This window comes from Agelaius tricolor, unplaced genomic scaffold, assembly GCF_023055355.1.
Source record: "Agelaius tricolor isolate 1412-34295 unplaced genomic scaffold, bAgeTri1.0.p SCAF_31, whole genome shotgun sequence".
Lineage (NCBI taxonomy): Eukaryota > Metazoa > Chordata > Aves > Passeriformes > Icteridae > Agelaius > Agelaius tricolor.
In genome coordinates this window covers 1,976,466-2,003,190 of record NW_027269291.1, presented here as the reverse complement: position 1 = coordinate 2,003,190, position 26,725 = coordinate 1,976,466, and the positions used below count along the sequence as shown (strand labels likewise).

Below are 26,725 nucleotides of genomic sequence, written 5' to 3'. Positions count from 1 at the left end.
TTAATAAAGCTCCATGACCTGTAAGATTAACAAGCAGGGGACCCAAGGGAAAAGGAAGGAGAATGGGTGATCAAATGAAAAGAAATTAAAAGCAGCTAAGAGTTAATTTTTTCTGCAACTGCAGCAACAGGAGTTAGAACTGAAGGTTTGATAAATATAAATATAAATATAAATATAAATATAAATATAAATATAAATATAAATATAAATATAAATATAAATACACACTGATAGTTACATAACCAGATCTAAGTCATCCCCCTGACTTCACCCATGTAGTTCTTTATTGCAGATCTGAAAATTTTTGGCATGCTACCCCTCTTGCATCTTTCCTCAGTGTATTTTGTAATGTTTATATCCACTTCCAGACTGTTTAGACTTCTACCCTTCCAGGAATGAAATGAGATCACTTGCTGCAAAACCATCAGCCTCACAATTTTTGCTCTGATTTGATCTTGCAGTTTTCAAACTCTATTATTTAATTACTATATAATTATTTTTTAATAATGCAAGGTGCCCTGTAGCTCTGGATTCATGCATTAAATCACAGAATCTCAGGGTTGGGTGGCATCACTGAGTCTGTGAGCCTTGGAAAACCAAATGCTGCTGGTCTGGACTCCACTGCAGCCACTGTGGTGAGTTCTTAGTGGTGAAAAGTCTTTCCAGCAGCCCCCAAATCCATCACCAGGACCCCAGGGTCTCCCCCCTCTCAGAGTGATGCCTGTGACTTTGATTATGACCCGTGGAAAAAATTACCAACCTTATATGAGGATCTGCAGGCCACGAAAGTCTAAGTAGAATAATAATTAGCTTGTCACGGGGTGAAAAATTGATTTTTGGGGGGTTTTTAGAATGGGGGTTCAGGAGGCAAGATGGAGGGATTATAATAATAATTAGCTTGTCGTGGGGTGAAAAATAGATTTTTTGGGGTTTTTAGAATGGGGATTCAGGAGGAATCTGGGTGTGTCCAGCTTTTCTCCTTCTTCTTCTTGGCCTCCATCTTCTGCTGTGATGTTGGCACTTTTGGATTGGTTTAAGGTAGAAGCTCACTGTCTAACATAGGTGATAGGTATTGGGAAGTTATGGTAAATAATGTACACGGAGTTTTTAGTATAAAAAGATAACACCAGTGTGCCTCTGTCTGACCTGCTGAACAGACCTCAGCAGGCCAGAGAAAGAATTTTATAGATAAGAAACAATAAACAATCTTGAGAATGAGAATAGAAGATTCTGACTCCTTCTTTGACTGCCGGGCTGGGAAAAAAGAGACTTTCTAACACATCTGGGGGTCCCTGTGAGCAGCAGAAATCCTGAGGGCAGAGCTGCTGCCAAGATCCTTTTCAAGCCCTTCCCAGGCAGGGTTTGCCCAGGGGCAGCTGCTCCAAGGGGAATGCAGTGATTCAGGGCAGATATTTATACCCCTGCAGGGCTGCTGGGTCAGCCCTTTCCCATGAGCTCTCCATTCCTTTCTCCATCCTGCCCTATTCATCAGGAACTTTCCTGGGAGGTGTGTGGAGGGTTTCCCTCCCTGCTTGCCCTCTCACATCTTTCTCATTCCTGGCTTGAAAGGCTTTGATTTACTGAGCTTCTATTTCAGCTTAAGAAATCCCTTGCAGCAAAATCATCGGTGCTGGTGAGAGAAACACCTCAAACCAGCTCAGGATCAGACAAACACAGATCAAAATTTATACTTTAGAGGAAGAGGAGGAAGCCTCCCCAGGAGCCAAGTGCTGACAGGCTGTGATCATGGCTGGAACCAGGTGTGGGTGAGGAAAACATCAAATAATTCTCTATAATCTGTGTCTCACCTGTGGTTGTGGTTATTTGTCAAGGCAGGGAACCAGAGCCTTTCCTTGGGCTGGGGACTGTGACAGAATTTCAGAGGCTGATGGTGGAAAAGCTGCGTTCATTCCTTGGGGAGCTGAGTTTTTATAGCTGATATAAATATATAGTTTTTATAGCACCTGATCCCATTGGCCATTAGGATGCCCTTTTTCCTTGCCAGACTTTCTCTCTAGATTAGCAAATGAAGAAAACCTATTTTCCCTTGTCCCAGGGAGAAAACTCAGTGCCATTCCCCATAAGGGGTGCAGGCTGTTCAGTGCATCCTGTACCCATTCCTTGAGAACAGCCAAGCACAGAACTATTAATTTCATTTATCAATTTAGATTTTTATTATAGAAGTACTTTCAAAATTTTATTTTTATAATTAATATTTTATTTATTAATTTATTACTTTTATTTATGTTAATTTTTTAAACTTTTAAATTATAAATTAACATTTCTATGTGGTCAATGAATTTCAGAACAGCCAAGCACAGAAATATTAATTTTATTTATAAATTATTTTTATTTTACAATTAATTTTAAATTTTTGTTTTTATAATTACTATTTAATAATTTATTATTTTTATTTATTTTAATTTTGTTTTACTTTTAAATTCTAAATTAAAATTTCTGTGTGGTCAGTGAATTTGAGAAGAGCCAAGCACAGAAATATTAATTTTATTTATTTTTATTTTAGAATTAATTTTAAAGTTTTATTTTTATAATTAATATTTATTAATTTATTGGGTGTTTTTTTAACTTTTAAATGATAAATTAAAGTTTTTCTGTGGTCAGTGAATTTAAGAGAGATCTGAGTAGTGAGCCTTGCAGCTAACATTTCTCTTGAGAGTTGCAGAGAAGGGGGAGAGTGAATTTCCTGCCAAGCCACCAGCAGTGCATCTGTGCCAGTGTGTGCTGCCCATACCAATGCCAGCCCTGCTGGCAGAGCTGCACAGGGCTGGGGGAGCAGCTCATTAATTTGCTGATCACCCTGCAGCTCTCTGCAAAGCCCTGACCCTTTCTGCGTCCTGCTTTGACTGCAGCACCCAGAGTGCAGAATTGTCCTTTCCCTGCTCCCACAGCAGCTGAAATGATGGAAAGGAGGAGCTGAGGGTGGGGAAAGCAGACCTGGGTACAGACAGACCTGGGTACAGACAGACCTGGGTACAGACAGACCTGGGTACAGACAGGGCATTCCTTTACCTCTCCACAATTTTAGAGGATCACAACAAATAATTATTTGTTATAATAATGATTGCTGTGTTTCTGCTCTCAGCCAGGGATCACTGCTGCAGGGGAGGGGTCACCCCAGAGCTGCACTGGTGTCACCCCAGAGCTGCACTGGTGTCACCCTAGAGCTGCACTGGTGTCACCCCAGAGCTGCACTGGTGTCACCCCAGATCTGCACTGGTGTCACCCTAGAGCTGCACTGGTGTCACCCCAGAGCCTCACTGGTGTCACCCCAGATCTGCACTGGTGTCACCCTAGAGCCGCACTGGTGTCACCCTAGAGCTGCACTGGTGTCACCCCAGATCTGCACTGGTGTCACCCCAGAGCCTCACTGGTGTCACCCCAGAGCCCAGCAGGACTCAGGTGGCCAAGGAGCTCCAGGCCCAGCCCTGCTGAGTGCCCTGGGTGAGATTTCCTTGGGAAGGAGCCCAGGCTGAGCTGCAGAGGGCTGGGGCTGCTCTGCTGCTCTCAGCAGCCCCTGCCCAGGAACACAAGCACAGGCAGCAGGAACCACGGGCCAGGCTCAGTCACAATTTCACTCCACCACCCTGGGCTCGTTCACGACCTTGATATCAACCAGCACAGTCAAAAAGGAGGAGGAAATTTTATCTGGGGCTTGCACATGGCTGTCTTTCCTAAGGATGTCCTCTGTGCCCCCCTTCCCACCTTTCTGTGGGGATAAATCAAGGGCAAAGGCTCTGTTCATGCAACACAGGCAAGAGCAGGGAGGAGGCTCTGCTCATGGAGCCTCTCCAGGCCAGGGCCTGGCACAAAGTCATCTGCTAGAAAAAAACCCCATGTTTAATTACCTGCATTAATATTCAGGTCCTGAAGTGCTCACCATTTGTATTTTTTGGCTCAGAGAAATGAAAGAAGCTTTGCAGAGCATGGCTGCTGACACCCCGTTCCCCTGAGGCCTTTGCTGAGGGAAGCATTTGCCATTTTGCATACATACATTCATTTTAATTGATTACAATGGGTTGATTGATTCAATGCAATGAGGTGATTCCTTGACAGCTGCAGAAATCAGCCAGGGTCAGAGTAAACACATGGAAAAGACAGGTGGTTCACTCTCAGTTTGTTTTCACCTTACATCAGGGGTTCTTTGTCACTTCTTACATTGGGGGTTTGAGCACCTGCTTGGAACAGGGCACTGATGTGACAGAGGAAGGAATTTTGTGGCAGAGGCCACTGAAAACCAAAGCAGGGCCATTGCCAGGTGCCCCAGTGTCTCCTCTGAGGCTTCTCAGACCCACAGAGAACTCAGAACTCTGTGACTGGAGAGGTGCACATGGGCTCCAGGACAGGCCTCAGCAGCTTCCCTGGCCTCTGGAAGCATTCCTTGGCTTCAGCTGCTTGGAAATCATTTCACTTCACTCAAATCTTAGACCAGGTGGAGATCACTAGGAAAGTTCACAGATAATGCTTTATAGAAAGAGTCTCCACAGATTTAATCACCTCCAAGGAGGAACAGCAGCACCGTGGGTGTCATTCCTGTGGACAACCATCCTGACCTGATAGAGAGAATCTTTGCATCAATATCTGGGGACAATTTCATAATTTCACAAAGCAAAGCAGTTGTGCTTGGCCTTTTCCTCGCATCCAGTGAGGCAGTGAGTGTTCAGTCCTTGCCTCCAGCTGTCCTTTGAAATGTAGATTATCAAATAGCCACTGCCAGCATGGGCTGCAGAGATAAGAGCAGCAGCAGGCTGGAGGTGAGGCTGTGCTGAGCAGCCTGGGGGCTCTGCAATTGTCACACAGGAGGCAACAGCAGCTCAGCAAATGCTTTCAGCTCTCACAATGCCAGCAGCAATGCTTGATCAGCCTACCTGCACCTGGCAGCTGCAGGAGACTTGATAACACTTCCACTCCTCAGGTTGATAGCAACTGCAGTTCTGACTGCATCTCCGAAATTCTCATTTCCATTTTTTACCTTCCCCATTTCAGGAGGTTGGACTAAGGTGTTTTTTCACACATGCCTCAATGCAGACTGAGGGACTGGTTCACATAAAAGCTAAACAAGTAGGTAAATATTTGCCAAAATAATTTTATTCTGTGCATTCAAATATTTATAAACATACTTTCTGTAACTTTCCAAGACAGCAGCATCTTATCACAAAACAATTTTATGAACTTAGCTACATTTTTTTTTTGCTTTTTAAACAAGCAGTTCTGCTCCCAAAGTACAAAATTAGATATGAAATTGAATTGCTTGGCAACAGAAACAAGCAAGATATTTTCTTTCATAAAAAGCCAATTTCTTTGCAGCCTCATTTTGCAAGCAGGGACTATTAGAAGCAGATATTTTTGGGCTTATCATGGGTCACCAGGATACTAAAATGCATCTATTCATTATCCTTTCACAGTGCCACATACACTTAGAAATCAGCCTGACAGCACTGGTACTAAATTTTAAGCCTTTTAAACCTGGTTTTAAGCCTTCCTTTCTGTTTGGATTCAACCACTGCATTTCTGGGGACCATACCTGTGTTTCTGGTTAGGTTTCTGGCACTGTGATGCACACAGGAAAGCTGTTTGTAGAGTTTTCAACACAACCATAATCAATCAGTGGCCAAGGCTGGTGCATTATTAATCACAAAATAGCATCCAGGGTTTGTAATTAAGCAGAATGAAAATACAGAGGTTATTCCAGAGTGCAGCTATGTTTCAATTCAAACCCCAAGCCCAATATTCCTCTTTTGAGGATAATGTCCCCAGGGAAATGACTGTCCCCAAGTATTTAAACAGGAACTGGCTGCAGTGGCAAACAACACATCACCATTTCTCTGAGGAGGCCATACACTACATTCTCTAACTTTTAAAATTTATTTAACATTTATAATCTCACAGTCCTTTAAGCTAACCTAAAGCTTTAAAGAACAGTGGGTAATTCCACCTTCTGGAGGGCAACATTTCAGTAGTTTTATGATTATTGAGAGCTGCTGTTCACCCTCAGGACACGAGGTAAGCACTGAGCTCCTGGCACTGGTAGCAAGCCACGCTGTCCAGGACCCACTCCCGAGTTACCAGGGCAACGCTGCTCTGCTGCTGGATTGCTGCAAGACAAAGACACAGAAATAAATGATGCAGCTGTTATCCAGAGCTCCAAACAAGCTGAAGGTGAGGCCACTGATGTCTTTCAGAACAAGCTGTTTGCTTTTCAAAAGGCTTGCTAAAAAAGCAGAGATGTGGCAGTGCCTTTCAAGGCAGGTAATGCTGGGCTCCAAGAGCAGAGCTGGCCAAGCAGGAAGCAGTGAACAGCACAGCATAAACACTAAAATTAAAGAATGCACTTGTTATCTTTTCATTTGGGATCTCAGTGACAGAGCTTTGGCTCCTGTCTGCCCAGACACACTGAGTGTGTGACAAGCAATGAGTCTCATTAAGAGAAGCAACAGAAAATTACTGAAGTGTTTTCAGACCGTTCTTCCTCATTCCTCATTTTTATTTTCTCTTTTTTCCAGTGCCATGGAAACAGCTGGGTTTTTTACACCATCATCCTGCTCCACTGTTTTGTTGGACTTCAGTGTAGCCCAGCTAGCTCCCACTCCTTCCAGAACCCCCCTTGCACTTTCAAAGCCTCATGGCTTCTCCTGAGCATTTTGCTTAAAAGGAAAAAAATGCAAAACTACATCTGTTAATGCTTTTTAACATGACCTTTTCAGTCCAAGGGAATCTTGTTCCATCTGAGGCTGTCTCCTAGATCTTACTGGTCCTCTAAGGACACCCTTTCCCACCTTTTCAAATCTATTAAATCAGAAAAGTTTCTGTAAAGCTGATGATACAGAGGACAACTGAGGCAAGAGATTTCATCTGCCAGAGCAGCTCTTCAAACTATTGCTGGTTCTTGAAACAATAGACTTTGTCCTTCTAGATTTTCTTAGAAGACATACTTCCATCTCCATGCAGTAGAATTTTGATTTTTCTACAACCCTCTGATATTTAGCTACTAAAAGGACAGGTGTGATAAAGACACTTGATGTGTACCAGAAAGCAGCTCAGAAAAATGTTGCTTTACCTCCATAATCCGTGTTTTCCTTCCAAGCATCTGGCTGCACAACCACAACTGCAGTAGAATTCTAGGATTTTAAGACCAAGAATAAAAATGCTGTTGTTGTCTGTTCTTATATAATTCTCATATCTATTTACAGAGAGCAATAACTGGGCTAATTTCAGAGAGGAATTTAAGTAGAGGGAGAAAGACATTAGTTCCTAAGATTCTGTGATTTCTCTCCAGGAATTCTGTGACTACTCAGTCACTAAAAGGCTTTTGGAGCTGAGAAGGGAAGGCTCAGTGCTAATTCCAAGACAAATTAGTGATGTGGCCAACAGCAATCATGTCTCCACTCCAAGGGAGTCTCCCAGTGAGGGCTGGCCAGGCCTGGAGCCAGGGGGCACTGCCAGGCTGTGCTGGCAGCTCTGGCAGCTGTGGGAGGTAAGAACTGCTCAGCACTTACAGCTGTGGCTGTCAACAGGTCAGGCTGCTTCACCACAGAGGCACCACACAGCTCCACCATCCACTCCAGATGCTCTGAAGAAATCAGATGAAATCAGTTCAGTCACTGTGGAGTTTGCAGACAACCCCGACGAGGGGAGAGATGAGAATCTGGCTCCATGTTCTTAGAAGGTTGATTATTCTATTATATTCTATATCATATTATATTCTATATTAAATCATATATTATATACCATATTATACTACATTATACTATACTAGATTACACTATACTATACTATATTATACTATACTATATTATATTATACTATATTATATTATACTATATTATATTATACTATATTATATTATACTATACTATATTATACTATACTATACTATATTATACTATACTATATTATACTATACTATATTATATTATACTATACTATACTATATTATACTATACTATATTATACTATACTATATTATACTATACTATATTATACTATACTATATTATACTATACTATATTATACTATACTATATTATACTATACTATACTATATTATACTATACTATATTATACTATACTATACTATATTATACTATACTATATTATACTATACTATACTATATTATACTATACTATATTATACTATACTATATTATACTATACTATATTATACTATACTATACTATATTATACTATACTATATTATACTATATTATATTAAACTATACTATATTATATTATACTATACTATATTATACTATACTATACTATACTATACTATACTAAAGAACAGAGAAAGGATACAGACAGGAGGCTACAAAGAATGATAATGAAAACTCCTGACTCCTTCCAGAGTCCCAACACAGCCTGACAGTGATTGGTCATTAAATAAAAACAATTCCCATGAAACCAATCAAACAATCTCCACATTCCAAAGCAGCAAAACACAGGAGAAGAAATCCTGGTGAAGGGATTTTTCAGAAAATGTGACAGTGCCAAGTCACTTCAGTGTTTTCTATCCCATTGAAGCTGACACTATTCCCTAAGTGTTTGTTCCAATTCACAAACCACCATCATTTGAAGAAGATGTGAGTAGAAAAAAACCAAAATCTTTTCACTTCCAAACCTGCTAGGGAACATCAACTCCAGACAGCTCTGCACAAAACCAAACCCTGAAAAAGTCACAATTTATTTCCTCTTCTCATAAGGATGCAAGAGGTGAAATGGAAATTAAAAATGACAAGTCTGAACTGTGATTATCTCTCATTAACAAAAGTAGCCAAAGTACTTAATTTGCACCAATTTGTTGAATTGGTAGTGAAGAAGATGAAGTCTCTCAAGTGTAAGAGCCAAAATTGAGGATCACTGCAGCAGGTGAAAGCACTGCATCCTTTGCAGCAATTACTGTAAATGTCAAGAAATGTGAGTATATTGCACCCAGTCAAAAATAAAGTTATATTGGATAAATCAAAGTATCTGCTGAATAAGCCATAAAAAATGGGAAGTCAAGTACAAATATTTGAAGTAGAAAAAGAATTAATTTTTCAAAAACTTGTAACGTAGTTGATGAAATTTTAAAAATAAAAAAATGAAGCTATGCTGAACAGCTTTTTCTTTATATATTAACTTCTAGCTTTGTTAAATTTAATTTCTACCACTTGCTCCTATAGACAGGAGGCTGCAATAAGGATGTGTCAACTGCTAGGAAAAGGATACTTAGGAATTGTTTACTAAGACAGAAGAAAAAATGCTCCAATATGAGAGATCAAGGGCATCAGTAACAATTAGCAGACAGCATGACATGAATGCCTTTCCTAGATAATTTATCCAGAGATGAATGAGATAAAAGGCCCAGTTTGAAATGTAGCAGAATTGCCAGGGGGTTGTCTGAGGACATCCAAATAGAAAAGAACATTTCCACTCCATTTGGAGCTAGAACTGGATAAAATGATTTACCTACACCTTACCCCACACAGGAAAAGAGGTAAAAAATTATTCAAGAAGAGGTCAAATGCACAATTCTGGGGAATGCATGCACAGTGTCCCTCCAAATATTTTTATGTTAAGCATCCATCCAATGACACACCTGTAGTCATGTCAGTGAAGGGCCCACAGCAACAGATCTCAAAGCCTTTAAAGATCTGAAAAGCAAAGAACAGGTCAGAGTTATGGGGGGTTTTTAAAGAACAATGCTTTATATGCTGGGGTTTTTTATTGGCTGTTTTCATTGCAAATATCATTGCACTATCAAGCTAGGACTATTTCACAAAGCATATCCAGAGCTTTTTGTAACCTACAAACCAAAAGAATTTAAGAATAAAACTAAAAGAATATTAAAGACCACTAACCTTCTGTTATAACAAGACAGCATTCACTCCAAGCTTACAGAATATCTGCTCTGCTGCTGACAGAGCTCACCCTTCATGGATAAAAATGATTTTAAAATTTGTACAACTCTGTGTACAGAGAGACTGGGAGAAGCTCCAGAAGCTCAGCCTGAGCAGAGCAGGACAGAATTTGCATCCCTGATGTGCTTTGTACCTTTTCAGTCAGGGCCTGTCTGGCCCTCCTGGGCCCCTGATGGTTTCTCCCATTGATGACATCTCCTCTGACTTCAAAGTGCTCCTGGAACACAACCAAAGCAGGGAACCACAGGTGAAGAGACTGAGAACACTTTCCTGTCAGAGTTCTGCTTCAAAACAGGAAGGTGTCAGATTTCAGAACTGAAAATCTATGAGTGTATTCAGAAGATGAATTAAAAGGCTTTGCAAGAGAAATTCTGGAGTATGAAACCCCTGCAGCATCAGGCAATTTTTAAATAAATTTTACTCAAACTGTATGGTAATCTAGCAAACTAAATAAAAGAAGCAGCACACTCCAAGACTGGGTCTATCAGTAAAGTCTCATTTGCTAGAAATTATCTGTAGATAACATTATTTCCTTAAGCAAAGATTAGATCTTTTGCTCTATGCTATAACCTATTAATATCAGTAGGAACACTTATAAAAAATAATGTCTATAACCTGTTAAACAGTAATAGGAACTCATTATGTCTTCAACACAATGAATGCACAGGGCCTAAAGATGGATTTGGTAAAACCAGAACCCCAGGTTTCAGAGCTAAAATTCCATATTAAATGTTAGGACAGTATCTGTCTGTACAATACAAATAAACTCCTAAGTCCAGAACCCCAGGTTTCAGAGCTAAAATTTCCTATTAAATGTTAGGACAGTATCTGTCTGTGCAATACAAATAAACTCCTAAGTCCAGAACCCCAGGTTTCAGAGCTAAAATTCCATATTAAATGTTTGGACAGTATCTGTCCATACAACACAAATAAGTTCCTAAGTCCATCATGTAACAGCATTTCTTAACCATCTGACATTTCACTCAAGATAAAAGACCTACCTCATCCAGTATTCTTCCTGCTTTAAAAGACTGAATTATCCCTAAATAAAGAGATCAGAAGAAAAGTCATTTTATCCAGGAAAATGGTACTTCCAGTATTCTGACTTCATTGCTACATTAAACTGAAGGTATTTGTACTAAAGGAATACGGTATAACACAAAATATTTAAAGATTTTTTTACCATTTAGAAATAATATTAATTTTACACTAATTGATGCCATGAATCACAAAGATTTAAATTAGGAGGGACAAAAGGCTTTTGCCACAGTGGGGAGCAGAAACAGTAAGAGTAAGTCATTCACAAGAGTAAGAAGCTTGATATTGCTGCTTGTGTTTCTTAATTTCAATTTCTTTTGAAGTATTTAGAAGAAACACTGCAAAACATCAGATGGCAAGGCATGAAGAGATCCTTTATCTTTACTGCAACAAGTGAGGACTGCATTCCTGGCAGAAGGGAGGCAAAGAGCTCCAGAAGCAGTGATACCTACACTGATAACCAAGCACCCATTTTCCTCCTGCAATGCCCAGGAAATACTTCAGGGTCCGTTCACACACCAGCTCCTCATCTGCAGGCCAAACAACAGTAAAACCCCTTTTAGTTTTGCCCAACAACAGTAAAACCCCTTCTAGTTTTGCCCAACAACAGTAAAACCCCTTTCAATTTTGCCAAACAACAGCAAAACCCCTTTTAGTTTTGCCCAACAACAGTAAAACCCCTTTTAGCTTTGCCAAACAACAGTAAAACCTCTTTTAGTTTTGCCAAACAACAGCAAAACCTCTTTTAGTTTTGCCAAACAACAGTAAAACCCCTTTTAGTTTTGCCAAACAACAGTAAAACCCCTTCTAGTTTTGCCAAACAACAGTAAAACCCCTTTCAGTTTGGCCAAACAACAGTAAAACCCCTTTCAGTTTGGCCAAACAACAGTAAAACCCCTTTCAGTTTTGCCAAACAACAGTAAAACCCCTTTTAGTTTTGCCAAACAGTAAAACCCCTTTTAGTTTTGCTCAACAACAGTAAAACCCCTTTCAATTTTGCCAAACAACAGTAAAACCCCTTTCAGTTTGGCCAAACAACAGTAAAACCCCTTTCAGTGTGGCCAAACAACAGTAAAACCCCTTTTAGTTTTGCCAAACAACAGTAAAACCCCTTTTAGTTTTGCCATTAGCAAAAAGCCACAGCTCAGGGTAGCAAAGAATGTTTGCTTTTACATGCAGAGAAGTGCAGCAGTAAAATCTCACAACTATACAAAGGTTCAAAAACCCACTATGATGATGTTATTAAACTGAAGGAAATGAGCAGAAATTCATCACATGGACCAATTGTGAGCCCTTTGGAAAATGATTCAATAAAAAAGCATGACTTCTTTGGGAACTATCTTTGTTTCTTTTTGCTTGGTTTTGAACTACTTCACACTAGTGTGCTGTCAACACCTGAACATCAGGAGCAAACAGCTGAAGAAACAAATAGCAAACAACATTAACTTTGAATTACACAGGGGAAAACGTGCCCTCACACTGATTCTCTGCAATAGAATGAGAAAACTCACAAGCTTGGACAAAAAACTTGCAGTAGAGAAAACAATCAATACCTTTTCCTTCAATTTATTAAATTTATTGCTGACCTGTCTGCTTGGTGTTTACACTGAAGGTCAAATTCTATCAGGTCTGTCAATGGAGGGTTTGGTCCCCCAGCTCCCCACAAACCTGTTTTCATGATGACATGGGTTGTTCCTTCAGTAATGTGATTGGATAAAGTGCTCTGAGTTTTTTTCACAAACTTCTGGACCACCAACTGAAAAGGAGTTCAGAAAATACCAGAGTTAAGAAAATAATAGTTAGGAACAGTTTTAACCCCCCCAAACAGCCCCAGTTTTTAGGAGCATAATTTAATAGGATAGTTACTTTAAAGTAACAGTTTTCTGCAATTCCTGCAAGATTACTTTTATTACACTTAGAGATCTCTCTATTGAGGATTACAGTGGTAATCAGGAATTATTAACTAAATAATCTCCAAATTCTGAAATCTACTTACATGCTCACTGTGATTTAGACCTGAGACCACAATTGACATTTCTTTCCTCTTGGTCCCCACTGGATTTGCAGCATTTTCTTTCCCAGTTGCATTGTGCAGAACAGGTCCAGGAGAAAATTCACTTTTTTTCAATTTGTGTCCTGGGCCAGAGCTTTTCCCAGTGCTCTGAGCCACAGCAGGCCCAGCTGTGGCTTCTGCAGTGTGAGGGGTTAAAGGCCTTACAGAGGAGGAAGAATTCTCTGGACTCTGGGTCCCATTTCCAAAAAGATCTGATGAGACAGATGCACTGCTTTGCCTGGTCCCAGAGTTCTGCTCCTCTGCATTTTCTGAAGGAAACAAGAAATTATTCCTTGAGAAAACTGCATTTTTCTTGTAGCCATGGCAGAAGGTTTAAATTCTGCAGTTACTTCCTCTCCTTTTGTGTTTCTTACCCCATCTTTGCCTCCAACATTACTTTTTCCTGACCTATAGCCAAGACACTAAAATACCTGGTGAACTTTGTGTCTGAATTTAGAAGTGAGACAGAAAAACTCTTATTACTGTCAAAAAGCTCTCACACCCCATTTGATGAGCAGCCACACAGCTGGGCTACCAAAGGAGCAACACCTTTCTAAAATGACCATAAAATGACCAGGAATATATAAATTAAAATACAGGAAAAAGTTGTGTCTTGCCAAGATATAAAAACATGAAAAGGACAGGAGCAAACCAGCAGAAATCAAAATGCACTGGGTTTCTCTCCAGTGTTACCTGCTCCAAGCTGACACTGCCTGTGCTCCTGCTCAGGTTTTGTCTTTTCAGAGGGAGTTTTGTTCTGTGGAGCCCTGGCACACTCAAGGCCTTTCTCCAGATCTGATCTCTTCCTTAAAGAGGATTTAGAAGCTGAAAGCAGCAATTCTGGGGACCTTGAGAGAGGGAAGCTGATTTTAATACATTTTCACTCTTTTAAGCATCAGAAAAATGTAGCAAGAATGAAATTATTGTAATTTCCCAGAAGCTCAGGGATACTTAGGATTTTTTTTTTTTAATAAAAATTTAGAAATAAACATAAAAAAGCCCAAAACTCCAAACAAAACCACTGACTTGTCTTTTTCTTCTCTTGTTTGATCCATTTCAGATCCTTCTTCAGTACTGGAATGTGGCAGCTCCCTCTGGACAGGTAAAACTCCACAGTTCTGGCTCCCATTCTGCTTCAGCACTGCTTCAAGTGCAGCCATTTCTTGCTGAAGCTTTTTCAGGCTATTTTGCATAGCATTCTTTTGCTGCAAAGGAGCACAAGGATGCCAACACAAGCAAACTCAGCATTCACCTCTTTAACAAACACTTGAAAATTAGAAATAGCAAAACGGTTTTGAATTCAACTTTTGCCACATGTTGAAAAGGTGATTGTGGTGCTTTTGCTGGAATAAATAATTCACACATCCCATGCAAGAAGCAAACACACTCATTTTGCCAGTCATGTTATTTCAGGTTAGATGCCTCAAGAGTTTAATCAATCAGAAAACAACACAATTCCTGCACTAATTTATATGAAAGTAATTTTGTCCAAACTCCATTAGCAGCTCAATCCATGATGTTCATAATTAAATTTTAAATTGAGTCTTCATTTTCCACAGTTACTAAAAGCCCCAAAGATCATTTAAAGAACTAAAACATTTCATAATATTCTTCCTTATGTTCCTCCTCAAAAATTACATGATCAAAACCATGCCACAGGCAGCATAAGAATAGCTCAAAGGCTTTCAAAAGACCTTTTTAAAAGCCCAAACCCTTTACATGATGAAGCAATTTCCAGAGAACTGAATATTCCATTTGTAGCTCCAGCACTGGCACCGTGTGGAGCCTCTTTGTTACTGAAGCCATAAAAACTCCCAAGCCAACAGGAAAAACCATCCCCACACCACAACCCCAAATCCCACACCCCCAGAGCCATTAATCCATCCATGGAGCTACAGGAGGAGCTGGGGTGTCCACACATTCCACTGGTGCTGTAAACAGGAGAAGCACCCACAAAGCACAAAAATTAAATTCACCTTTTTTTTGGATGTACATAAAGCCCAGAGGGCTGAAAATGCTGAAGAGAGAGTTGGCATAAGATTTATCTTAAAGTCACACAGGACAAAGAGAAACCCAACAGAAAAACAGAACTCCCAAGCCCCTAACCCTCAGCTGAACTCCCAGAGCACAAATCACCCAATACAGCCCTAAAGCACAAAAATTCAATTCACTCTTTTTGGACATCCATAAAGCCCAGAGGGCTGAAAATGCTGAAGACAGAGTTGCCATAAGATTTATCTTAAAGTCACACAGGACAAAGAAAAACCCCAAAGCAAAACAAAAGAAACCCAAGCCTCAATTTGATTTCTCTACTTCTCTTTATCAGAACCCCCAGCCCAAATCCTACATCACCCAATACATAAAGTCAGGCCACTGAGAGCATTCAGGATTTTAACAGCAGACAAAAAATGCCCTGCCAGACACACCTTTCATCAGACACTGCCTGCTGGGACTGGTACCTACAATACTCTAATATGGAATGATTTGATTTAATCTTTACACAAGGAAGACAAGTGTCTGCTTCTAAATATCATATTGTAATAAATCTACTTCTTATCACCAAATTCTTATATATTCTTATCATTAAAGTTTTTAAATATAGGCAGCTGACTTTTCCAGCACTGGCCAAGGGTGGAGATGCATTAATTAGCAGCTCCCATAATTAAGCCCTGTAACCAATAGCACATAATAAGCTGTGGCCATTGCAGTGTAAGGTCACCAGGGGAGGAAAAGTTGGACAAATAATGGCATAGAAGCAGCTCTGCAGCTCTTCATTAATTATGCTTTTGGAAGTCATTCAGTGATAAAGAATTCTGATGAAAGGAATTTTCCACTGTGTTGACTTCACAGCTTGCTTATCTCCTGGAATGCAGGCTGCTCCTGCCCTCAGTGCATAACTCACTCACCTGTGTAGTGAGGATCTCACCCTGAGAGAATGCCCCACAGGAATCTTCTACAATACTTATTTCACTGTCAGATCCAGATGCTTCACCTTGAAGAAGGTAGAAAAAAAACCCCAAACCTCCTTGGTTAAAGAAAAAAACTCCACCAAACAACAAAACAACCAACCAACATTATCCAGAATTACTTAGCATGTGGAAGTTTTAGAGCACTAAAAAATTATAACACTGAAGTGACAAGTTTTTAAAATGTTGAAATTAGAAGGACAGATTTCCTTTAAGTGAATATTTCAAAGAGCACCATGTCACACACATGGCAAAGTAAACAGAATTCAGTGTTTCAACAGAATTCGCTTTCAACAGGGAGGAAAGAGCCCTAAATATTTACAAAGGCCATAAAAAAGGCAAAATATTCACTACAAAATTCTACAGCAAATTTCAACAAACATTTCATCTGGGGAGAAAGCTTGGATAGGCTGGGAAATTTTGCTGACAATGGAAGCATCCCATTGCAGTAAGAGAACCAGCATTGCCCTCACAAATGAACTCCCATCAGACAGTCAGTCTGTTTATTTGTGCTCTGAACAAAGAGCACTGGGAGAACATAATTTTCAGGGAATAAACCACTGAGGGGGGTTTTTGTTTGATTAAGACTGATAGATTCTTCTAGAAGAGTTCTGTTCTTAAATACAGAACAGAACTTCCATGCCCACACCAAAACCCTTGTTGTAAGGACATTACAAACACAGCTGCAGAGAGAAAAATCCTGTTTGTACCTAGGTTTGCTCCCATGTCTGGGTCCTCTTGGCTTTCATCTTTGGTTTCCTTCAGCCCTCCACTAGAATTCTGAGAAGTTTCTTTCCTCTCACTTGCATTGCTCATTGGTTTGGACACCTGAGCTTGTGGTAAATGTTTGTTCAGTTCTTGTGCTCCATTAAGTGACTCTTCAGACATGTTGGACTGGGAAGAAAACAAGTTGACAGAGCATTCTGACTCCTGGCTTGGTGAAGCACAGGCATGGCTCAGGGCAGCTTCTGGCACCTTCTGCACAACACTGCCACCATTCCTGACCCTGAGAGGCTGCACCCCGGGGCTCCCTGGGCACTCTGCCCCCACAGGTGCCCCTTGTTTCTCACCCTGCACAGGTGTGCTGGCTGATTTGCTGAAGATGAACGTCCCAAAGCAGGGCAACTCCTCATCCTCATCCTCTTCATCTGAAGATGGCAGCTTCTGCACCCGCCTGCGAGCTCTTGGTTTAGAATGTGCATTCCTACTCTGCAGCTCTGCACTGGCACTTTTTACAAACACTGCAGATTGCTCCTTCCTATCAATGTCACAGAAGCTGGAGCTCTCCTCAGTGTCACTATCAGAGCACAGCAAGGCATTGGGGCTTTCAGACAAACCTGTAAGGCCACCATTTTCTCCAAGAGGTTCTTCCAGAGCCTCTGCAGCTGTGCTAACAGTTTGGGCTGCTTCTTCTTCATCCCCCTTTGCACATTTTCTTTCTCTTTTGCTACTTTTTGTCCTAGTGAGTTCAGCAGGGCTTTGCTGACAAGTTGCAGAACAAGTCATTGATGTGGATTGAAAATGTAGAATTGGTTCTGTGCAATCAACAACTTCAGTCTTTCCTGCCTGATTGCTATCTGAACTGAAGCTGTTTTCCTGGCCTGTGTTTAAATCATTTTGTCTGGATTCATGCTCCTCTGTGTTACTCTGATCACTCTGGCTTCCATCACTTTCAGTGGGATTCTGTCTCAGCTCACTTTCTATCCCTGTCTCATTTGACACTGGCTTTTCATTGCCCTGCTCTTCTTGCATCAATCCCTCTTTGTGCTCAGCCTGAGCAGTCCCTGCCCTTGCTGGTGTCAGAGTCCCTTCCTCTGCAGCCTGTGAAATGTCACCCCTGTGCTCCCCTGTGCTGACAGCAAAGCAAGGCACAGGATCAACATGTGCAGACTCACAGGTCTTAAGCTTCTCTTCCTCTTCATCTTTCTCAGAAGCCCTGCTCAGGTTTTGAGCAGCTGTTTTCTCCTCTTGCAAGCTTTCTGGTTGTAATTGTTTGCTAGCTTTATTTTCTACCTGAGCAGCACATGACAGATTGAAGGTTTCAGAAGGAGGATCTGCCATGGCACGAGTGTGAAAAAGGCTGAAGGAGGAGCGCTTGGAATGCCTGAATATGTTCCTCAGATATTGTGTGTCCAAGTCACTGTCTTCAGCTTCCTTAGACAATTCCAAAACAGTTTTAGCCACTGGCAACTTGTCAGCTTTGAAATCCCCTGGAACACGTTGTGAATCATGCCCACATTGTGGGGGAGAAGCAGTGGCTGATCCAGTCACCTCCTCAGTCTGGGGAGAAGCAGTTTGCCCAGCAGACACTGAAGGAAGCTGCAGGAGGAGGGGGCTACCAAGTATTTTACTGTCTTGAGAACCTGTATCAGGCACAGTGGAAGCACAGTTTGAAGGCAGACATGAAGGACTGAACAGACTCTTTGCAGTTCCTGCAGTGCCAGATAAATTCCTTAGATTAACCTGCACTTCATTTGCCTGCAGATCCCCTCCCTCCAAATTAGTAACTGGCCTGTAACTCAGCTCCTCCTGAGGCTCACCCAGGTCAGTGCCCTCAGCAGAGCGAGCTGCCACACTCCCCTGGTCTCCAGAGACAGACCTTCCATGATCACTGTTATTTCTGCCTCCCTTTACTCCTTCCCTTGTTTCTTTTGCCATTTCCTCAGAGAGTAACTGAAGCCTTCTGCTGTGTCTGCCTGGCTTTTGCTCAGGACCAGCTTTCCTGGGCTCTCCACTGCTTGGGTAGCTGTCAATCTGTGGCTCAGCTGCATCAGGAAAACCAGAGCCTCTGTCCACCACCAACTGCAGGGCACACATGGTTCTGCTAGAATGCCTGCATCTTTTTGCTGCAGAACTTCTCCTTTTGGTGCTTTTCTGATCACAGTTATACATTTCTGCTTCCCCATCACAGTGCTGGGTAGGGACCTTCTCAGCAGCTTTTTTCCATGTGGGCTCTCCTCCTTGCTCAGGTTCTGTCAATGGATTATTTGCTCTGTTCTGGGAGAGGTGACTCTCATTAGCAGCCACATTTTCATCACAGCTTTTCTTTCCAGCATCTCCAAGGCCCCCATTGCCACTTTGAGGGCCCCCATCTGCCTTTCCTGTATCTTTTTTCTTGATGAAATCCTCAGGTTGCAGGACACGGGCAGTTTTCCTCTTTCGTTTGAGTCTGTCCTTGCTGAAATCCTTCAGGCACTGAGCAGCAGCCACATCTTCCTTTTGTCTAGCAGGCAAAACGTCTCTCAAGGTAGAAGGGGGATTTGATTTCCTCCCTCTCTTGTATGTCCTGCCAAATATTTTGTCTTTGATGTTTTCTGCTGTTTGTTTTGACCACCTTTTTTTTCCTTCCACTGCTGCAATTCCCATGGACTCTGCCATAGGGTCAGTCCTTCCTGAAACACAGGACTCTTTATCTGACAAACCCAGATCTCCTTCACCTGAAACATCAGCTGATGCAGCAGACTCCTCCCCTGAAGAACTGGCAGACAGGATCTCGTTGCTTTTGGAAAACCATTCGTTGACTTTCTGAATGCTCTGCTTCAGTCTCTTTGTGGAGACTTTATTCAGGGGGGCAGAGTCAAGTGGCTCTGCCTGAGGTAAAAGTTCTTTGTCCTGGGAGGAGTCATTCTCAGGCTCATATCCCTCTGCAGCTTCCACACTTTGTACATCAGTATCCATTTCCCTGCTTTTATCCAGCCTCTTCTCTGAGCCATCTTCTAAACCAGACTCTTGGTTTTCACTGCTGTGCTGCCTTTGCTGTTGCTCCATTTCTTCTGTGCTCTTAGAGAGTGATGTGTCCCCATTCAGGGTGGGACTGGCACCCCCTGCTCTGTCACACTGCTCTGGGAGCAGCTCCACAGCAAGAGCATCCCAAGGAGAACTCTGGCACCCAGCCACATTCACCTGGTCAGGTTTGGCACATTCAGTGATGCTCTGAGAGCTTTTCTTGCTCAAACATTCCTCTGAGAAATCACCTTCACCTGTTAGATTTATTGGTATAATAAATTATTAACCTCTATTTTACACACACAAGCACAAGAACAAGCTTAATGGCTACTTTGTTTTAAAAAAACTATTCTCATTTCTCCACTAACCAGAATATTACACTGCACCAATCTTCCCCTAGAGAAAGGCAGAAAGATCATATTACTAAATTTTTACATGAATTACCAGCCAGTGCTTTTTCATGTGTAATACAACTCACATAGAATAGATTAAGTCTTGTATTTTTTTTCTTCCTTTCTGTTCCTGTGGATACAACATCCACATTTTGTATCAGGAACATTCTTGTATTAGCTGCAGGCATCAACAGAACTACATTAAACAAGATTGGGAGCAATTTTGTACAAAAAAATAATGTGAAATAAAGATGTTAACTTGTGATCTCTTTCAGCCTTAATCACCTCTGTCACCAAAATAACAACACACCCAAGATACCTGGCAGTGTTATTTCCTTGGCACCCAGCTTGTCAGGCTGTGCATGACAAGAATTTTCATTGCCTTTCTTCTCAAGTTCTTCCAGTCTGACTTGAGGAGAAATCTGAACAGCTCCTTTGTCTTCAAACCTGTTGGGAAAGGGAATCTACTTTCATTACAGATAAAACCATACCAGACAGAATAGAAGATGATATTGTTTTTTCCCTTTTTGCTCTCTGAAATAATTTCTGGAGAAGTCAAGCTGCTCAACTGACACCACGAGCAGATCTCTCCAGAGCTGCAGGCCATTTCTTTGAAAGATTTTCTTATGCAATCCTGAATTTATTATTTACTTTCTAAAAAAGCACAGTGCCTGTTTTTCTATGGAAGATCTATGTCCACAACAAAACATTTAGAAATAATTTTTAAAGCATGTAATATGGCAAACTGCTGGAATTCAGCTCCCCATGCTACCCTGATGGCCTCAAAGTTGAAAATCATTTGTCTGCTTAAGAATTATATCAGTCCTATGCCAAGAAACTGGAACACAGGAAATGAGAATATTGAACTACTGTCTGTAGAAAATATGAATTCCTTTATCACCTTTACTCACCCAGTTTTGGTTGCCTGTTTAAAAAACTCTTCAGATGATTCAGAGCCTGAAAACAAATAATCTGTTACTCTGGTTGGAATGATTCAGGAGAAGATAACCAGATTCAGTGGTTTTCTGAATATCTCATACATGCCTACTCCCTTCTAGATGCTTTCAGCTTTTAGCAGATGAAACCAAGTTCAGTTGTGAATTATTTTACCTAATTTTAATGATTTCCATGTAAAACTATGTACATGGCTCCAGCATCAAGCTGTGTTTAAATACAGTGACTGGTAACTAAGAGTTAATCACCTAAAAGTTACTTTCTCATTTCTAAATTTATACACAAAGCAGCTACAAGTATTTCAAATTTTGAGCTGGAAGTTAGAGAAATATATTCAAATAAATGCCTCCAGGCAGAGACAATAAGGGGAAAAGTGAAGAAACAAACTCAATTCCTTCCTTGAAGGAACAGCATAAAAAATAAACTATGCAAGGCATTTGTCTTTTTTTTCATAGCAGTCAACACCAGATAAAGTAAAATTCTGAAAAGCTAGGATAGATAGCAAAAAAATATCAATATCTCAAATAGATTTCATCCTCATCTCAAGCACTGTGACAAGGCTTAGTATCCTTCAGAAAACAGGGGTTACCTTTAGCTGTAATTTTTTGCACATCTGTAAATTCCTTCTCTGGACTGTGGACACCAAGGCTTAAGGGCTCTCTACAGCAGCATTATTTGCCATGATAAAATTATGTAAAAAAACTCTTTGGATTTGCCAACTTGGAACTTTCCATAATTTGTCTCTTTGTTGTAATTTTGGGTGTTAAGTAGAAATTAGTGTTGATAAAGACTTTGAACATAAGCACCTTTCATTACTTTGCAAGCATTGTACACAGGATCAAAAATTCGTGTGGATTTAGAACAGATCTTACCAAACTCCACATAAGTGCCCTTTTGAGAACCAGATTTCTGGGGTTGGTTTCTTGGGTGACACATTTTGGCATCTGCCAGCTGAATATTCACACTAGCTTCCTGCTGCCAGGAAAACAGAAAGGAATCATTATTTACAACAGTGGGGTATTAAAAAAAAAAATTCATAGCTATTTCAACTTGAACAGGGGGCTGATAGAAATACTTGGTTCATATGCATTGGTAGCTTCTATGCACAAGAGAAGGAATTTATAATATTAACAGCAGCAATGAAATAGAATAGAAATAGAAACAATAAAAACAATGCACCATGCATTTAACAGATCAAATCATAGCAGCTTGACCTTACATTCTGTATTGTTTAATATTCTATCCAGCATGAAGCAGATGGAAACAGAAACATGGACAGTCAGCAAATACCCCAAGCTGGGTAATGCCTTGTGAATCCTGAGACATAGCTGTGATCTTGCCCCTAAAAAGGTAAAAACCCTACAAACCCCTTACCTAAAAAGGTAAAAACACTAAAAACCCCTTGCCCTTAAAAAGGTAAAAACACTACAAACCCCTTGCCCCTAAAAAGGTAAAAACCCTACAAACCCCTTGCCCCTAAAAAGGTAAAAACACTAAAAACCCCTTGCCCTTAAAAAGGTAAAAACCCTACAAACCCCTTGCCCCTATAAAAAGGTAAAAACCCCACAAACCCCTTGCCCCTATAAAAAGGTAAAAACCCTACAAACCCCTTGCCCCTAAAAAGGTAAAAACCCTACAAACCCCTTGCCCCTAAAAAGGTAAAAACCCTTCAAACCCCTTGCCCCTAAAATGGTAAAAACCCTAAAAACCCCTTGCCCTTAAAAAGGTAAAAACACTACAAACCCCTTGCCCCTATAAAAAGGTAAAAACCCTACAAACCCCTTGCCCCTAAAAAGGTAAAAACCCTACAAACCCCTTGCCCCTATAAAAAGGTAAAAACCCTACAAACCCCTTGCCCCTAAAATGGTAAAAACCCTACAAACCCCTTGCCCTTAAAAAGGTAAAAACCCTACAAACCCCTTGCCCCTAAAAAGGTAAAAACACTACAAACCCCTTGCCCCTATAAAAAGGTAAAAACCCTACAAACCCCTTGCCCCTAAAATGGTAAAAACTCTTTTCCCAAAAAGGTAAAAACCCTAGAAAGCCTCATGAAACAAGCAGGGGGAAGTTTTCAATCCTGGCTTTGGTACCAGTATTATTTGGTACCAGTATTATGTATTAATATTATTATTAATACATAATAAAAATATTATGTATTATGGCAATATTATGTATAAGTTCAGGTCATTTTTATGCAAACATCTTTCTCAAGTAGGTTAGGAAAACAAAAATATACAGATGTCCATGTCCAGATTACCCAGATCAAACAGCAATCTGAGATCAGCCCAAAATCTCCCACTTCATTCTTTTATCCACTTTTATACATTCCAAAGACATTTTTAACCAATCCACAGAAATAAAACAGGAAAAAGCAGTTACCAAGGTGAAGTTTTCTTGCCCATTTCCTTTAGCACTTTTCCTCCTGTTTCTGAAGCCCTTACTTTGGATGACAGAACTTTCTTTACCCAGGGACTCAGCAGCAGCGGCGTCCGTGGATGTTTTGGGAAAGTGATGACTCTTTAAAACTAAATCATGGTATTAGGTTAGAAAAATGACACATTTTTACACTGAGTATGACTCATGATATGTTAATGAAATGGATTTTTGTAGACTCTGTGCACTTAGTGCATATACAGCTGAAAAATATTTATCCAAGAAAGGAAATTTGTTGAATTATTCTGGTCTGATTATTCTTTCTGAGCACTCTTCAAGTAACAATTAAGATCTTGGTCCTTCCAACTAATTTTGGTTATATAGATAATCTAGCAAGATCTAATTCTAGTTATTTTGGAATGGGATACCTTTTAATAATCATGATATGTCAAAACTTTATTAAAAAAAACCAAACTGGGGACATAAATTCACAACACTTACACTTCACTCCAGTGTCAAGCTCAAAAGCATGGATAGTTTCCAACAGTCCTTCAATGAGCTGCTTAAATCTGGAATTTTCTTTCAGACTTCTGAAATAACATCAGCACTTCAGTTATTTTAAGGCAAATGAACAGGCTAACTATAAATATTTCTAGAATTTTGGCTGAACCAGAAAAGGAGTAAAACTTCCAAGTGGAAGATGAGACAAGAAGAAATTGTTGCCATGGAATAACAAATCCCCCCAAAGAACCATTATTCTGGGAATTGAAATGACCACAAAATATCATTTTCTCATACAGGTTTAGCAGAGAGAAATCAGTTGCAGGATTAAACATCAATCCAGCACAGACACTTGTTGAGAGAGGTGTGTTCACCTGGAAAAAGCTCACACTGAGGAAAGACACCACATTTATTCCTTTAGGAATAGGCAGCTTACTAAAAAACCCCTTCTGTATTTCAGAAGAAAAATAAATATAAATTAATAAATATAAAATAAAAATTGATTACGGTTATAGTTAAATAAACAAATATATTATGCTGATATATTTTAAGCCTATTGTTATTCTTTCTTCAGAGCTCAAACACCTCATCCCCCAGCCCCTCACAAAGGTGATTTCCTCACCTCTTGGTAACTTCAGTCTTACACAGAGGACACTCCACCACACCTTTTTTCTTTTTGTTGATAAGTTTGAACATGCAGAATCTGGAAAGGAAGAAAGAACACTTGTGATGGTTGGAAGGATATTATTGTCCCTAAAAGTGACTGCACACATTCACCCCTTAGTGAATCAAGGATGCATTCTTGTTCTGGGCTTACAGTGAGTTAACTGATCCCCTTTGATGCATTTTCAAGTTGCATTTCTCCCTTCTACAGAATTGGCTTTTCCCCCTCAAGTAGCTACACACAGACTTATCAAAACATAGCATACATACATGATTAGCACTGAAGAAACAGAATTAAAACTGGTATATATGGAATAAAAAAATGATAGACCCCAAACCATTATATGGGGAAATTAAAAACTGCATTGCACTTGCAAGTTTTCAAACCTACCTGCAGAAAATGTGATCACATTTTGTTGAAACAGGCTCTTGCACCACGTCCAGGCTACAGAGAGGGAAACAAAAACAAGAGCACAGAGGTTATAGACTTCAGCCAGAACCTTTGCTATTTCAACATCTGCTTGCATTAAAGAAATGCAAGATATTAAATGCAACATTAAAGAACTACAGACCTCATTCACCTTTCAGAGACAAGGGACAAAAGCCACACAGCTTTACAAACAACCCTCTAATCCAATCAGATAAATTTTTCACCTATTGAGTATAGGACTGACACATTCAGGTTTTAACAGAAAAGCAAAATATAGGATATAAGAGCAAAATGTAAGTTTTTTCTTGCACTTTCTCATTTGAGCCTTACAGAACATCAATATGTTTAGTTCTAAGTACAAATCTCTTTGCTTTCTGGTCAGCCATGGAATTGACAAAGCATTTTCAAAGAAATGAGAATAAAAAACACATCTCCAAAAAATTAACCATACTGATATTATTCTCTGACGTACCATATTGGGCACTCCAAGTTCTTCTGCATAGCAGAAAGCACATTTTGTACTTGTCCAATAGTAATCACTGAGAAGTCCATCCTTCACATCCAAAAACAGTCTACAGGAAAGAAAAAAACAACAACATTATCAGCTTTGTTTCTGCAAAAAATTCTGTTGTTTCCCACGACCATGCTCTCTCCCCCACGGCTCTGCTCGAACTGCAGAATGGTATCAAATTTAAAAAAGTGTTTTTACCTAATGCTTTACAGACGGGTACAGAGGTACAGAGGGGTTCTTACTCTGAACGTTTGCAATTAAAACCCCTCGAGTCTTGGACACAAAGGAGCGCCCAGAAAGAGTTTATTCAGTGAAATTCATAAAAAACCACACAGAGCAGCGAGGGCGAGGGGTTTGCTGGCTGGGAAAGCAGCAGAGCCGAGGGCAGAGGGGTCATGCCGAGGAGCCAGGGCGGCCCCACCCGAGCCTGCGAGCCCACAGCGAACGCTGAAAGCAAAGAGAAACCGCTCGGGACCGGCCCTGCAGCGAGGCCTGACCGCAGGATGAGGAGAAGCGTACCGGGCACAGGCCGAGGGAGCGCGGGAAGGGCCGGGGCAGCGTCGGGGCGGTCCGGGCCGGTGCGGTCAGTGCCAGACGGGTACCGGTGCCAGGGAGGTCAGAGCCAGGCCGGCGCGGTCCGGGCCGGTGCGGTCAGTGCCAGGCGGGTACCGGTGCCGGTGCCAGGGAGGTCAGAGCCAGGCCGGTGCGGTCCGGGCCGGTGCGATCAGTGCCAGGCGGGTACCGGTGCCAGGGCGGTCAGGGCCAGGGCAGCACCGGTGTCGGTGGGGTCCGAGCCGGTGCGGTCCGAGCCAGGCCGGTGCCGGTGCCAGGGCGGTCAGGGCAGGGCTGGCGTGGTCAGTATTGGGGCAGCACCGGTGTCGGTGCGGTCAGCGCCAGGACAGGGCAGGGCTGGCACAGGGAGGTCAGGGCCAGGCCATGGCGGTGCCGTGCCCGTCGCCCCTCGGCGCTCTCCGGTGCCGTTCCCGTCTCCCCTCAGCGCTCCCCGCGCTCCCCGCACCGCGTTTCGCGCCCTTCCCGCCCCGCCACGCGCAGCCAATCCGAAGCCGCGGGGCTCCCTGACGGGCTCCTTCCCTTCCGCGGGGCGGGGCCGGGCCGGCCTGCTTAGCTCTGATTGGCTGTAATTGGCTCTGGTTAGTAGCTGATTGGCCGCCGCCTCCACGTGATTCTGGTTTGCGCAGGCG

General features: G+C 41.3%; 1 protein-coding gene and 1 long non-coding RNA gene across 7 annotated transcripts; one reads left to right on the top strand and one right to left on the bottom strand.

Annotated features, from left to right (window-relative positions):
• Positions 1 to 1,245: 1,245 nt before the first annotated feature.
• Positions 1,246 to 23,425, top strand: LOC139601836 (uncharacterized). Of its 5 annotated transcripts, XR_011683032.1 has the most exons (7): positions 1,246 to 1,760; positions 5,005 to 5,079; positions 6,014 to 6,177; positions 6,522 to 7,492; positions 14,068 to 14,109; positions 22,293 to 22,395; positions 22,462 to 23,425. It is a non-coding gene; the product is annotated as an uncharacterized lncRNA (long non-coding RNA). The 5 variants fall into 5 exon arrangements; XR_011683034.1 differs by lacking the exon at positions 5,005 to 5,079 and having other exon boundaries at positions 22,293 to 23,425; XR_011683031.1 differs by lacking the exon at positions 6,014 to 6,177 and having other exon boundaries at positions 22,293 to 23,425.
• On the bottom strand, positions 5,000 to 26,618 carry BRCA1 (BRCA1 DNA repair associated). Of its 2 annotated transcripts, XM_071451065.1 has the most exons (22): positions 26,043 to 26,618; positions 25,485 to 25,584; positions 24,974 to 25,027; positions 24,542 to 24,622; positions 23,920 to 24,008; positions 23,425 to 23,570; positions 21,918 to 22,020; positions 21,003 to 21,048; positions 20,411 to 20,538; positions 16,684 to 19,953; positions 15,914 to 15,999; positions 14,034 to 14,212; positions 13,701 to 13,855; positions 12,951 to 13,276; positions 12,623 to 12,710; positions 11,407 to 11,484; positions 10,918 to 10,958; positions 10,050 to 10,133; positions 9,595 to 9,649; positions 7,515 to 7,588; positions 7,076 to 7,136; positions 5,000 to 6,113 (listed from the first exon to the last, which is right to left on the bottom strand). In XM_071451065.1, the coding sequence occupies exons 2-22, from the start codon at positions 25,562 to 25,564 to the stop codon at positions 6,010 to 6,012; spliced, it is 5,328 nt and encodes a 1,775-aa protein (XP_071307166.1). In that variant the 5' UTR covers positions 25,565 to 25,584; positions 26,043 to 26,618; the 3' UTR covers positions 5,000 to 6,009. The 2 variants fall into 2 exon arrangements, with proteins under 2 accessions (XP_071307166.1, XP_071307165.1); XM_071451064.1 differs by lacking the exon at positions 26,043 to 26,618 and having other exon boundaries at positions 21,918 to 22,017; positions 25,485 to 25,573.
• Between the last annotated feature and the right edge of the window lie 107 nt (positions 26,619 to 26,725).

What these genes read in the sequence shown, in the direction of transcription:
- BRCA1 (XM_071451065.1), bottom strand. Translation starts at nt 25,564, where the DNA reads ATGGACTTCTCAGTGATTACTATTGGACAAGTACAAAATGTGCTTTCT. An exon ending in GCTTGACACTGGAGTGAAGT is followed by an intron (nt 23,571 to 23,919) that starts GTAAGTGTTGTG and finishes ACCATGATTTAG; the next exon opens with TTTTAAAGAGTCATCACTTT. An exon ending in CAAGGAAATAACACTGCCAG is followed by an intron (nt 19,954 to 20,410) that starts GTATCTTGGGTG and finishes TAAATCTAACAG; the next exon opens with GTGAAGGTGATTTCTCAGAG.